The sequence below is a fragment of the Trichosurus vulpecula genome, chromosome 5 (genome assembly GCF_011100635.1).
Source record: "Trichosurus vulpecula isolate mTriVul1 chromosome 5, mTriVul1.pri, whole genome shotgun sequence".
Taxonomy (NCBI): domain Eukaryota; kingdom Metazoa; phylum Chordata; class Mammalia; order Diprotodontia; family Phalangeridae; genus Trichosurus; species Trichosurus vulpecula.
The window spans coordinates 192476707-192492049 of record NC_050577.1 but is presented as its reverse complement, the minus strand read 5'-3'; the positions used below and the strand labels follow the sequence as shown (position 1 = coordinate 192492049).

General features: G+C 39.8%; 1 protein-coding gene across 1 annotated transcript in view; it reads left to right on the top strand.

The window, feature by feature from the left end:
* ANO2 (anoctamin 2) overlaps nt 1-15343 on the top strand; it is a 536951-nt gene that overhangs the window by 424138 nt on the left and 97470 nt on the right. Inside the window, exons 17-18 of the mRNA XM_036759072.1 lie at nt 2149-2206; nt 2831-2931. Coding sequence (XP_036614967.1) covers nt 2149-2206; nt 2831-2931 — 159 coding nt within the window. The remainder of the gene's footprint in view (nt 1-2148; nt 2207-2830; nt 2932-15343) is intronic.

Below are 15343 nucleotides of genomic sequence, written 5' to 3'. Positions count from 1 at the left end.
CCCTAGCTTTGCCCTTTATGGCCAAGTAGAAACGAGTCTAGCTTTTTCCACGTGGCTCTTCAAATACTGAGGACATGGCTATGATGTCTCCCCAAATCTTCTCTTAAGATTTATCCAATTCTTTCAACCTATGATCACCATTTCCTTTGCTTTCCTGTTCACTCTCCTCTGACTATCCAATAATAATTAATGACTTTCCTAAAATGTGGCCCCAAGAGCAGTTTGGAACTATGCCCAAAGGAAAATAAAAGTGTGCATAGCCTTTGATCCAACAATACCACTACTAGGTCCGTATCCCAAAGAGATCATAAAAAAGAGGAAAAGACCTACATGTAAAAACATATTTATAGCCGCTCTTTTTGTGGTGGTAAAGAATTGGAAATTGAGGGGATGCCCATCAATTGGGAAATGGCTGAACAAGTTGTGGTGTATGAATGTATACTATTGTGCTATAAGAAATGATGAACAGGTGTATTTCAGAAAAATATGGAAAGACTTACATGAACTGATGCAGGGTGAAGTGAGCAGAACCAGGAGAATGTTGAACACAGGAACATTAACACTGCTGTGTTCAACCAGGACTGACTTAACTCTTCTCAGCAATACAATGATCTAATTCAGGGGTGGGGAACCTGCAGTCTTGAGGCCACGTGTGGCTCTTTGAACCCAAATTTCCCTGGGAAGATTGAGTCAAAGAGCTCCACTTAAGGATCCAGAGGGCCACATGTGGCTTCGAGGCTGTGGGTTCCCCACCCCTCATCTAAGACAATTCCAAAAGATGCATTCAGGGAAAGAACTATAGAGTGTGAATGCAGATGGAGGAATATTATTTTCATTTTTTTTTGGTTTTTTTGTGGCTTTCCCCTTTTATTCCATTTCTTCTTCTACAACATGACTAATGTGGAAATATGTTTAACATGATTGCACATCTATAACCTATATCAGATTGCTTGCTGTCTTGGGAAGGGGGGAGGGAAGGGAGGGAGGGAGGACCATTTAGAGCTCAAATTCTCATAAAAATGAATGTTGAAAACTAGCTTTACATGTAATTGGAAAAAAATAAAATACTATTTACATTAAAAAAAATAAAACCCCCTCCAAAGTAAAAAAAAAAATGTAGCTCCAAGAACTAGACGAAATATTCCCAACAGTTTGACTAAGGTAAAATACAAACAGATAATCACCTCACTTGTTCTCGACACTGTGATCCTATTAATTCAAACTGAAATTATATTTATATTTTTGGAGGTCCCATGGCATTCTTGACTCACATTGCCCTTACAATCCATTAAAAAAACAAGCCCTTTTTCTCATGAGCTGTTGTTTTGCCTTATTTCCTCCATCTACAATTGGTAGGCCAATCTTATTAGCAATTCTGTCTCCCTGAAAGCTCTTAGAACTGAACCTTTCGTTTCTCTTTGCTCACATGACCACCACCCTCGTCAGGTCCTCATCACCTCTCACCTGGACTATTGGGATAGCCTTCTTTTGGTTTGCCTGATCCCAGCCTCCCTTCTCTCAAATCCATTCTTCATACAACAACCAGAATAATCCTTCTGAAGCTCATATCTGCCCATGCCTCTTTCCTGTTCAAGAAATTACCACGGCTCCCTGTTGTTTCCAAATATATTACACATCACCCCCACTTCAGGCACTCTATACTTCATCTAAGCTGATTTGCTGACTGGTCTTAGTGAGTTCATAGGATATAGAATTGGGAGGGACCTCATAGACCATCAAGTCTATCCCTTACTTTATAGCTGAGGAGCCTGAGGACCAGGAGCTTTAAGTAACTTGCCCAAGGTGGCAAGGTTTGAACTCATGACCTCTGACTCCAGAGCTGATAGTTTTCCTATTATGTCATACTTCCCTGTAAAGTCATGCATCTTGGAAGTAGTAGAGTTAGTCCTCCAGCCTGAGTCTTGTGGTTTCTGCACCATACCAAAGCTGCCTGGCCCCCAGACAAATCTACCTATTATTAAGATTGGTCTGTACTTACTGCTGCCCCCTCCCCCCTCCCCATGGACATTTATACTGACATTACAAAGCAAGACATTGAAAGGAGGTCATTTCACAGATGAATCATATCCTCTAACAATATAGTTACTCTTTCCCTTCCCTGACTGTTGCCTTGCTTCTTAATTTCAGGTTTGTCGGCAGGCCTGGGAATTATGTCTATGTGTTTGATGATTACCGAATGGAACAGGCAAGTGTCACTACTATGACCCTCATGTAAAAGAAAGAAAGAAAGAAAGAAAGAAAGAAAGAAAGAAAGAAAGAAAGAAAGAAAGAAAGAAAGAAAGAAAGAAAGAAAGAAAGAGAGGAAGGAAGGAAGGAAGGAAGGAGAAGGAAAGAAAGAAGGAAAGAGAAAGAGAAAGAAAGAAAAGCAGGAAAGAAAGAAGGAAAGAAAGAATATTTTATTAAGTACTTAATATGTGCCAGGTGTTGTGCTCAACACTGGGGATATAAATAAAAACTAAAAAAACAGTTCCTATCTTCAAAGAGTTTACATTCTTGTAGGGGAATATAAAAAAAAACGTAAAGGGAAGCAGAGAAGGGGGAAGTGTGGATTAAGTATGGTACCCCTACTATGATATGACTAGAGATTTCCAGAGGGGGCTGGTAAAGCCTACAACTAATCCTATCAAAATCCAGGGTAGTTCCAAGAGTGGACTCCTAACTCAGTTGGGCAGGGAGTGAAGATAATGACCTCAATGGAGTGCACATAGAATGGCTGGAGATATCCAGGAAATCCAGAACATCCTCATCTCCCTGGAGTTATGTTTCTATACCTCCTGTCCCATAAACCTTTCTTTGCATCCCCTCACAGTGTGCTCCAGGGGGCTGCCTCATGGAGCTCTGCATTCAACTCAGCATCATCATGTTGGGGAAGCAGCTCATCCAGAACAACATCTTTGAGATTGGTATCCCGTAAGTACCAAACCTTTCAGCCCATCTCTTTCCAACATGTTTGCTAGGTGAGATGACCACCCCCAGAATAGGCTGGGCATATTCCCTGTACTATATGCAGAGATGAATAAAGATGCAAAGATTAAATGAAACATGGTTCCTGCCTTCAGAGAACTTAAAATGGCTAAGAACAAAGAGAATTGTTTTGGACAGGAGAGGAAAGGTAAGACATACGAATAACTAGTAAATAATGTAGGACCTGATAAAGAATTAAGAGGGAGACAGAGTGCTCTGTTAAATCAGAAAAACAAAAGGAATTATTTCTAACTGACACACATAAGATCAGGGAATACTAATGGGTGAAGTAACATTTGATCTGGTTCTTAACAGGTGCGTAACAAGTATCAGTATATATTGCATAATGAGCACTGGAATTTGAGTCAGTAAACCTGGGATCCAGTCCCTGGTTGGACACTCAATGGTGGTTAAATGACTTTGGGCAAGTTGTTTAACTCTCTTGACTCTGTTTCCTCATTTGTAAAATGGGACCAATATATAGATTACCAACTTCACAGAGTCATTGGAAGGTGTAATATCAATTGAGTCGGGACTTTTTTTTACTGTTTTAAAATGATAAATTAATTAAGTCTCTTTATTTGAGCCTTACTAGATGCAAAGCCCCAGGCCCAAACCTCTATCTACTGGGTGCTAAGCCTATGTGGGCATGAAGCCCTCAGGGTCCTAAGGGGAGTTGCTAAGACAAGAGCCAAAAGTAGGAGCCTAAGTTCTGGTCTCTCAGATGACATTTGATGATGGCTAACAAGTGTATAAAAAGAGAGAACAGAACTATTTGCTGAGGCTCTCACTCTTGGAGGAGTGTTGGCATGGGACTCTGGGCAGCCGCTGTAAGAGCCTCCTGGCTCATCAACCCAGATGCTTTCTTGGTAACTATGACTTGTATTTGGTCTGTTTATAATGTATGCTTGTAATTTGTTTGTATTTGCTCTGAAGTTCATGATGCTGGCTTTTTCCCCTGAACTAAGTGAATGATACTTGCATGTTGGATTGAAATAAGATTGTTAACCCCTTAACGTTGCTTTCCTGCAGATCAAAAGAACCTGTGCTGGCAGCATTCTTGTTGTTGGGCTTGTGTTGGTCATTCACCCCCACAGCAGCTGCTAGCTGAATTGTTGCAACAGAAGGACCCTTAAATTGCTAAATAAATGTGATCTGTTATTGTTTTAGTTTGAATTTCCATAGGCAGTGATAAGGTAGGAAGGAGGGCATTTCAGACTCATGAGCAAAGATACAGAAGTAGGAAAGTGCAGGATGTGTTTACTGGGACATTGAGTAATCCAGTATGCATTCTTGCTCTATAAAGTCTGGGGTATATGGTGTAATGAGATAGGAAGCTATACAAGCAGGGCCATGGAGTTAGATTTCAAAAGTCCTTGAATGCCTGGCTAACTCATTTTGACCAAGAAGCATTGAAAGTTTAAGGACATAGCCTGACATATCCTGTGCATAAGAAAGATTAATTACTGAGATTACTGAGCACTAGGGCATTTCCAGGACCTCTCCAGGCTGTTGCTGCTCCCTCCTTACTTTTAAAACTACAGAATGTGGAAGTTAATCCACATAGTCATAGGGCAAATGTCCTTAGCTCCCTGAGGGAGTTCTCCTGTCGTCCCACCCCCCATTTTCATATGCCGTGGATCTCCAGGTCAACTATATGCTTAATAGACCTGGGGTGTTTCTAAATTGGAGCCTGGTGAGAGAACCAAGAAACAATAGAGCAACAAGTTTATTCAATCCAACAAGCATGTTAAGTGCCTGCTGAGTGTAAAGCATTATGTTAGGCACTGAGGAAACAAACAACAACAAAAAATCCCTGCCCTCGAGGAGCTGACATTCTACCTTACTGGGCTCCTCTCTCCTCAGAAATCCTCACACAAAAGCATTATTACTTGTTAAGTGACCTGTGGAAGGATTCTTTCCTCTGAACTTCCTTCTAACTCTGATTCTGTGAATCTGTGAAAACGTATTACCCTCTCCCTTGTAGTCTGTTGTCTTCATATTTCATACTGTGATTATCCAGAACCCTCATACTTCAGCTGTTCTGTTGGCATTTGATCTGGTCTGGTTGTTGCCTCTTTGCCTCCTCTTGGTATCTTTTCTGATTGCCCTCTCACCCTTTCCCATTGGACTTGGACATTGTGACATCTTCCTCTCAGTGTTCTTCTGTCTTGGTCCAATGACCTCAGTCTCACCTTTCCTTCCAGTTCTGACATTTCAGTTTCTTTCTTTTCCTTCCAACTGTCCCACTTCCCTGGGAGTAGCTGTACCTAGAAATTCCAGAAACTGGGGCAAAATTATATGGAGGTGAGATGAATCTAGGGACACAAAGCCCCATGTTGGAAGAGACTCTGGTCTTTTTGTGTGACTAGGAGTTCTATAAAAGATGTGAGGAGCATAGCAGAGTGGAATGAGCTCTCAGAGGGTTCCAATCCCTACTCCACTAAACAATACTTTGTAACCTTTAGCCAATCACTGAACTTCATATATTGATATTTTAAACACACACAAGTACACGTTTATATATTTATGTGTGTGTATATACACACAACACATATGTGTGTATATATGTGCAAACACACATACATGTGTGTACATACATATACGTGTATATACATGATACATGTATATACATACTGTATGTGTTTATATACATGCATGTGTGCATGCGTGTACATGCAGACATATGTATATATGCACACACATATATTCCTCCTCTGTATATGTGTTCTTCAACTCTAAAGTGAGGGGTTTGGAGTAGATGAATTCTAAGGCTCATTCCAGCTCTGTAGCTATAGTCTTATGATACGAGGATAGTTTGTTAAATCAGATATAGTCATACCGATAGGGAAGATAAATCCCCGCCCCCCCCCCCCTTGCTGGTAAAGTCTGGCCCAGTCCCTATGCCAGAGTTCACAACTGATCTCAGGCAGCCACGATCCCTTGAAAGAGGCAGCAGCTAGGGGAAGCGATAGGCCAGAAGGGTGCAGCAGTGGAAGAAGGGAGGAACATGACCCCTAGGAGAAGCATCTCACATCAACAGAACTTTGGTGGGAGGAGAGGGGGACCTAGATGGCCTGAGACTAGGTAGGGAGGTGTTTGTTCTTTTGTAATAGAGGCAGTTAGGCGGTGTAGTGGGTAGAGTGACAGGCCTGGAGTTAGGAAGACCCAGATTCAAATCAGGCCTCAGATGCTTACTAGTTGTGTGGCCCTGGGGAAATCACTTCACCTCTTTTTGCCTCAGTTTCCTGATCTGTAAAATGGCAATAATGATGTTGATGTGAGGATTAAATGAAATAATGTTATTAAAGCACAGTCCCCGGCACATAGTAAGTGCTATGTAGAGTTTACTATTTATTATTACTAATATCATTAATAATATTAATGGTGATAATGAGATATCCTCCTCCTGTATTAGCATTCTGCATCAGTGCTACAGTTTCTAATGCTAGTTCTTTCTCTGGACCTAGTAGCCGTGGCCAGTTATCGAGCTTTCTGCTTCCTACTAATGATGTATAGCAATAGAATCATGGCCGACCAGCCCCGGTGGGGGTGGTGGGGGTGGTGGAGGAAAAACCATGGAACGCTAAAGCTGGAAGTCACCTTAGAGGTCATTGAATCCAACTCTCTTATTTTACAAAGCCCCAGGTTCCTTGTGAGTTGCCCGAGTTTCACACAGCTGTAATGGCAGTCAGGTCTGCAATCAAAATTTCCTTGTTCTCAATCTATTTTTCTTTCCTTAAGTATATCTTTCTAGATTTTGCGCCAAACTTGCCTTAGACACATCTAGCAGGGTATGTTTAGTAAGCATTTCTAGTCAGTGTTCATTCATAGCCTACTGTGTGGGAGAGGCTAGAGTGTATGCCATAGCAGCAGGTCTGAGAAGCTGCAGACAGGGTTCATAGAGCCGTAGAATTTCAGAGCTGGAAAGCACTTTAGAGATGATATGGTATTTCCTCATTATACTAATTGAGTAAACAAATGAGGCCTGGGAAGTGTGGTGGAGCAGTGGATAGAGTGGTAGGCCTGCAGACAGGAAGACCTGAATTTAAATCTAGCCTCAAACATTTACTGTGTGACCCTGCACAAGTCACTTAACCCTTTTGCCTCAGTTTCCTCATCTGTAAAATGAGCTGGAGAAGTGGTTGGCAAACCACTCCAGTATCTTTGCCCCCCAAAAAAAAACCCAAATGGAGTCACGGAGAGTTGGATACAACTGAAAACAACTGAACAAAAACAACAAAACTGGGGCCCATAGAGGTGAAATAAGTTGCTTCAAATAACAGAGATAGTAAGAGTTGAATCTCAAACCTGACTCCTAGTGCACCACTTTCCTGCAAACCTTATTCTCTTTAGATCTACAGCTTATCTAATACAACCCACTTTTGCAGAGGAAATCTAGCACCATGGGGGCCAGTTATAATGATAATTATAGCTTAATTTATTCAATCCTTTAAGTTTATGAAGTGCTTCCATCACAACAATAATACAAATATTATTCCCATTTGACTGATAAGAAGATGAAAATTCTGAGGCTTTAGGAGCCAGTGTCCAAGGTGGGATTTGCACCCTAAGCATCTGACACAACATTCAAAATTATTTTCACTACGCTGTTAAAGGCGAGGATATAATAAAAACTCTGTTAGGAAAACCAAAAGCCAACAAGGGTATGTCAGTGGCAAAGGCTAACAGGAAAAGCTCAGGTGTAATATTCGATGAATATTACAGTCCTTGCTTTACATTGCCCCAAGAGTCATCAAAGTGACACTCTTCTTGTATGAGCCCAATCTTGATTTCCCTGGAGACTTAAGAAACCATTGATGGACTACAGTTTGAGTCCTGAGTGTTGAGAAGCAGCCCACCTTGGATATAATTTGAGCAATTTGATCTGCTCCCTAGAAAGCCGGTGGGCTGGGTCTCTGAGATGAACTTTTCCAATGTCATCAGGGGCTAAATGAACATAACATAGAAATGTTCTCTCTTACATGGGTTTACTGATTTGGAGCCATTGATACAAATTACCTCAGATCTCCCAGGTATTAAAGGGATATGGCCTAATAGCCTGACCCACAGAGTATGACTAAACACAGATGACAGGGATTAATTTCCTTTGGGCCTGGTTTATGTCATGCCACCATCTTTTCATGTCTTATTGAACTTGTTAACATTTAAATGAAGGGAAGAAATGGGGCCACTTAAATGGTGTAGCATTTCTGGAATATTTCATGCCCAAGTCTAGTGCATTTTGGCAATTGTTTTGAATTAAGGAAGCAAGGAATTTTTTTTTTCAGAAATATCAGTTTTCTATGGAAGTTCGATTCTTGGCACCTGTTAAGAATGAAGTGCTTTAGAGAAAAGGAAAGATTGAAATAGTGACTTAGTTGCAGTGTCCAAGGGTTATGACCAAGGGGATAGAGAGCAATTGCAATTCATCTTAAGGGAAAATAAGCTAAAGCTGCAACAAAACATATTGAGATCAGCCAGAAGAAAACATTTCTGTAATTCACTATTATTCCAATGGTACAATGTGATGGGGCTTCGGGGCCACATTTGCGATCACCATTAACCAACAAAGCCACATGACTGCTGAAGCTCTCATAGAGTCTAGTGTAATAGAATATTCTGATGCAGAAATGAGAGGTCTGTAGGAGCCGCAGGTCATGCGTGAAAGATCTAAATGTGGCCCCAGAGGTATAGTCTGATTGAGGCCATTTTCTGAAATTAGCCTAGGCTCACCAGTTGTATGAGAGGAGGGGGCAGAGCAAGAGGAGGAGAGTTATTTAAAATGTTAACCAAGGCCATAGGACAAAATAAGGGCAGAACAAATCCATTCTCCTATTGAACACTCTGCCCTCTAGACAGATAATAAAATTACATGTATGCCATAAGAATCAGTGAAGGGCTTGGGGAATAGTACTGACATGACCAGATCTGTGTATATTCAGCTGGGGATCAGCCGAATCCCCACTTCACCCTCTTGTCTCCACATAGGGTTACACTTGAGCTACCCTAGACCATGGCATTCAGAAAGGTATTGTATAGGAGAAGAATCTCTGCAATCTCCCTCAGAAACCAATGACAGCGCTAAAGCAAAATTTAGATGAGCTTCCTCAGGGAGCTTTCTCTAATCAACACTCCTCTCCCCTTTTCTTTCTTTTTAAAAAATATGCTTTTTATTTTTTTTTAATTTATGGAATAAAACAAGCATTTCCATAACATAGTATAATAAAAAAGATGATTTCACATGAAACTGCAAATCAATTATGTATAAATTGCTATTCCTTTTAAATATATAGTTATCATATAAATTTCTTTTTTTCTTCTCTCTGCCCCACTCTAAAAATGGCTACCATTAGACACAAACACATATATATATATATGTATATGTATACACACACATATATATGTATGTTTATGTGTGTATATATGTATGTATATATGTGTGTATGTAAATTTGTATATATATATATATGTATACACACATACAAATATATGTAAAATTATACATACTTCTATTTATCAGTTCTTTCCCTGGATGCAGATAGTGTCTTTCTTTATATGTCCTTTATTGTTAATTTGGGTGTTTATAATAGTCAAAATGACTTATTCACTCAAAGTCACCCTTAAAACAATATTGCTGTTACTGTATACAATTTTCTCTTGATTCTGCTCATTTCACTCTTCCTTATTTCATACAGGTCTTTCCATGTCTTTCTAAAATCACTGAGCTCATCATTTCTTATAGGACAGTAGTATTCCATCACAAACCTATAATCTTTGAGCCAGCAATACCACTACTAGGTCCATTTCCAAAGATGATATGTTCAAAAAGGTTTATAGCAGCTCTCTTTGTGATGGCCAAGAACTGGAAATTTCAGGGATGCCCATCGATTGGGGAATGGCTGAACAAGTTGTGGTATATGATTGTGATGGAACACTTCTGTTTCTTTCAAGAAATTAGATCCTTCTCCCAGGCTCAGAAAAGAGCCAAAGAGAATGTTCTTCTTAGTGCCCAAAGGAAAGTCTTGTCATCATCATCATCATTGTCATCATCATCAACAAACAATAACAACTGAAGGCAGTTGATGACTACTCTATAGTGGAGAAACCAGTATTTTAGCAAGGGCATTGTGGATTTTCCTGGCAATTTATGCGGATCTCCCACTCTTCCCATAACAGAGGAGAGTTACTGGTTGGGTACTGAGCTTTGCCTCTACCTGATTATTGCCTTTCCCCACAGAGTTAGAGAATCTGAGAGCTGGAAGGGCCCTTGGAGGTCCTCTACTCCAGTGGTGTCAAATTCAGATAGTAATGGATCCCTGTGGGCTGCATATTGAACATTATCAACGTTCTATTGTAAGGCTGCTAGGCGGCAGCATAGTGCATAGAATGCTGAGCCTGGAGTCAGGAAGACTCATCTTCTGAATTCAAATCTGGCCTTAGATACTTACTAGCTGTGTGACCATGGGCAAGTCACTTAACCCTGTTCCCATTAGTTTCCTCCTCTGTAAAATAAGCTGGAAAAGGACATGGCAAAACATTCCATTATCTTTGCCAAGAAGACCCCAAATGGGGTCACAAAAGAGTCAGACATGACTTTTGCATTTTGACACCTCTGTTCTCTCAAGTCCATCCCATATCCAGAAAGGAATCTTTAATAGGATCATGCTGTAAATCTGGAGTCAGAAAAGACCTCGGGAGCCATCTATTCCAACCCCGTAATTTAACAGATGATAAAACTGAAATCCAAGGTCATATATGTTATCTATGTCAGAGATGGGATTTGAACCTAGGTCCTCTGATTCCAAAGCCAGGTTTTTTCTCAATGAACCATTCTACCTGCATCCACAAGTGGTCAACCAGCCTTTTACCTCCCACGATGAGATTGACTCTTGAAGTAGCCAGTTTCACTTTTGGACAGCACTAATTCGAAAGGTTTTCTTTATATCAAACCAAAAATCTGCCTTTTTTTCCTCATTTCCTAAATATCTAAATATTCTTACTAAGAGCAGAAGAGGTCTAATCTGTCTTTCATAGTTCAATACTTGAGGAAAGTACTAATATCCTCCTTAAGTTGTCTTCTCTTTTCTAGCCTAAATATCCTCATTTCCTTCATTGTACGGGGGGAAGCATCACATTTGGAGTCAGAAGACTTGGATTTAAATACTAGGCTTGATACTTGCTACATTTGTGATCTTGAAAAATCAATCAATCTCTTTGGACCTTAATTTCCTCATTTGTAAGAAGTGGTTAGACTATAAGGCTCCCCACATCCCTTCTAACCTTGAATCTCTGATCCTTTGATCTTTGTATGGTAGAGCCTTCAGCTTCCTCATCATCCTCATCACTTCTTCTAGATCTAAATTATCTCATTCAGAAAGTCACCAATGCCAAAATATCTGCCCCGTTCCCCTAGTGTCGCAGAAATTTTCCCTGCCTGATAGGGAGAAATTGTCTGACCATGATGAAGCAAAGCAAGTCTAACAGAGGGTCTCCATCCTCTAGAATCTGAAACCTAAGACAAACAATGCCAATGTGTACTATCAGAAAATGTCGGCCTGATGAGCCAGCGATGTGTGCATTGTTGGAGATTTTCAGGTAGAACCTGGGAGATCCCTTGTTAAGCATGTTCTTAGAAGAGATTCCCACTGAAGTATCAGTTAGACTAGATGATCGAGGGTTCTGTTGAAACTAACATTGCAGAGATTATTAACCTACTGGATGACAGTCAGCCAATAAGCATTTATTTTATGTTTTCTAAGCACAAAGCACTATACTAAGAGGAGGACTCAGAAATATTTCAACAAGTTGGAATGGTGCTCACAATCTAATAAAATTAAATTTAATGTAGAAACACTTTTGTTTAAAAAAAACTGAATTTGTTAAGCAAAAGATGGTACAGCAGGGAGGGAGTTATAGCTAGTTAGTAGTTTGTCTAGAAAAAGAACTGGGATTTTTAATAAACTACAAGCTTAATATGTTAGCAGCTAGTCAGTCAGTTATTAAGCACCTATGATGTGCCACATGCTGTTTTAAGTGCTGGGGGTACAAAGAAAGGCAAAAAACCCCCAAAACTGAAAAACAGTTCCTGTTCTTGAGGAGCTAATAGTCTAATGGGGGGACAATATACAAACAACTAGATACAAACAAGATATATAAAATAATAATTTAGTCCAACTACTTCATTAAGAAATTGTGTTTAAGAATTTAAGACATTAAGTGTTTAAGTAATTAAGAATTAAACACTTGAAATGATTTGTCAAGTTATTAGATAGTAATATAATTCTACTTCTTTTTCAACATTCTACAAAATTACCAATTCTAAAATCTGTAAACATGCAAACTGTTGGTCAATATTGGCCAATTAGAATAGAAACACAGACTCTCAGATCTGGAAGAGACCTCAGAAGCCATTTAATCTAATCCATATCTTCATAAGAATCCCCTCTACATAACACACAGTGGTCACACAGGAAGTATACACACAGTGGTTACCTCAAAAAAATAGCCAATCTCACTTTGGGGCATAGTAGTCTCAGCGTAGTCTCAGAGTTAAGGCAATAAGATTAAGGAGGACTGGGAAAGGCTTCTTGTAGAAGGTGGGACTTGAGCTGAGATTTGAAGAAATCGAGGTGATAGAGATGAGGAGGGAGAAAGTTCCAGACATGGGGTGTAACCAAAAAAAGGGAATATGATTTGGATCTCTATTGAGTATAAGGTCCAGCTTGAGGGAGGTAAAAGTCTCTGGTCAGACCACATTTCTAGTGTTATGCTTAGTTCTGGGCACCACATCTTGACAAGTAATAGGAGAGTGACTAGAATCAGTGAGGAAAATGGAGACTGTGCCGACTAGTATTGGTTAAAGGAAGAGAGGAGATTTGGCTTGAAGTAGGGAAGGTTTATGAGAGGGATAATAGTTATCTTCAAGTATTTGAAGCATCACCATGGGAGAGATTATCTTTCTTTTATTTGACTCCAGAAGGCAGGACTAGGAGCAATTGATTGAAGCTGTGGAAAGGCAAATCTTTGACAGAGTTATGGAAAAACTACTTAGCAACTAGAAATGCCCCAAACTGAAATGGGTTGCTTTTTTGAGGTAACCATTGTGTGTATGTTTCTTGTATTACCACTAGGGATGTTACATAGAGGGGATTCTTGTGAAGATATGGATTAGATTAAATGGCTTTTGAGGTCTCTTCCATATCTGAGAGTCTGTGTTTCTACCGTAATTGGCTAATATTAATTAACAGTTGGTATGTTTGTAGATTTTAGAATTTGTTATTTTGTAGAATGTTGAAAAATAAGTAGAATTATATTGCTATCTGATACTTGACAATTCATTGCATTTTTAAAATTCTTAATTTCCATACCTATCTAATGAAGAGGTTGGACTAAATTATTACTAAAGTCTCTTCTAGCCTGGACATTTCAAGTATTTTCTATTGCATAAATCTAAACTATTTACTGTCACCTGTGACTACAAGGTAACTCTCTCACCCCAATTCTAGTTTCTATCTGAGCAGGAAAACACAAATAAAGATTCGACACATAAGATGAAGAAAATGGCTTTTGAGCTTGGAGTAAAAACCAATTTGCCATACTCTAAGCTTCTATGTAGATTAACATCTTCAGTGGTCATTGCAGTTGCAAAAGTTGGATTTGGAAGTCGGTTGGTCATGTTGGATCATTAAAGCCAAGTTCACCATCTCTTTCATTTCCTGCTGCAGACCTAGGACCACCACCAAAATGGATTAGTTATACAAAATCAAAAAATATTTATGAAGTGCCTACTAGGTTCTGGTGATACAAACACAAACATGAAATAATCTCTGCCCTTAAGGAGTTTATAATCTAGTGAGGGAGAGACAGTATGTACACACACACACACACAGAGTTAGATAAAAACAGATACAAGGGAATTTGGGGAAGGAAACAATAGCCGTTGGTGATCAGGATGGCTTTATGTAGAAGGTGATACTGGAGATGAACCTTGCAAGGAACTAGGAATGATAGACTCAATATCCTAAGGGCACCAGGGAGGAGGGGATAAATTCCAGACATGGGAAACAGCCAAAGCAAAGGCATGTTGATGGGAGATACACGAGAAATAGTAGGTAGGCCAGTTTGGTTAAACTGTATTGTACTTAAATATGCAATAAGGCTAGAAAGGTAGATTGAGGTCAGGTTGCAAAGGGCTTGAAATGCCAACCAGAGAGGTTTCTATCTGATGCTTGAAGAAGTAAGGAGCCACTGAAGTTAGCTGAGTAAGAGAATCATAGAACAAATAACATGTGCTTTAGAAAAATCACTGTGGAAGCTATGTGGAAAGTGTACCAGAGTAGGGAGAGAATTGAGGCAGGGAGACTGCAGAATCACAGAATTTCAGAGTCCGAAGGGATTTCGGTGGCCATTTGGTCCAACCCATAAAAAAAATTAGGCATGCTATAATATACCAACAAGTGGCCGTCCAGTCTCTTCTTGGAAAACTCCAAGAAGGGGAAATTACCATGACTCAAGGCAGACCATTAGACTTTTGGACAGTTCTCTTAGGATGTTTTTCCTGATATCAAGTTCAACTTGCCTCTTTACATTTCTACCCATTGCTCCTGGTTCTGACCTCTTGCATTAATTGGGAGGCTATTGTAATAGTCTAGGAAAGAGGTGAGAAGCCTTAAGTGGAGTGATGATTATGAGAGTGGAGAGAAAGCGATGATAAGAAATGTTGCAGAGAAAGGACCAAGATTTAGCAACTGATCAGATATGTGTGGAGAGGGAGACTAAGTATTTGAGGATGTCACAGGTTTTTAAGTTGGGTGATGACAAGAATAAATAGTAGCCCTGACATAAAAAGGGAAATTTGGAAGAGGGGTGGGTTTGGGAAGGAAAATGATGAGCAGCTCTATTTCAGATATGTTGAACCTGAGATGCTCATGGGACATTGAATTAGGAATGACCAGTTGGTGATATGGTCCTGGAGATCAGAATAGATACCAAGTGCTGGATATAGAGATCTAGAAGTCATCATCATAGAGATGATGGACTGATAAGGTCATCAAGAAATAGAATAGCGAATGAGAAATTCAGGGTAGATATTTTAGGGTACAAACAGAGGGGGTGGGATATGAATGACAAGGATCCAGAGAATGAGACAAAGAAGGAATGACCAGATGGGTCGAAGGAGAACCAAGAGAAAACAGTGTCACAAAAAGCCAGAGAGGAGAGACTATCTAGGAGAAGAGGGTGGTCAATTGGTACCAGATGTTACAAAGAGGTCACCAAGGAGAAAGAATAAAGTGCAGCAAATTTGGTAACCGGATGCTTTTTTTTTTTTTTTTTTACTTTAGAGAGGGCAGTTTCA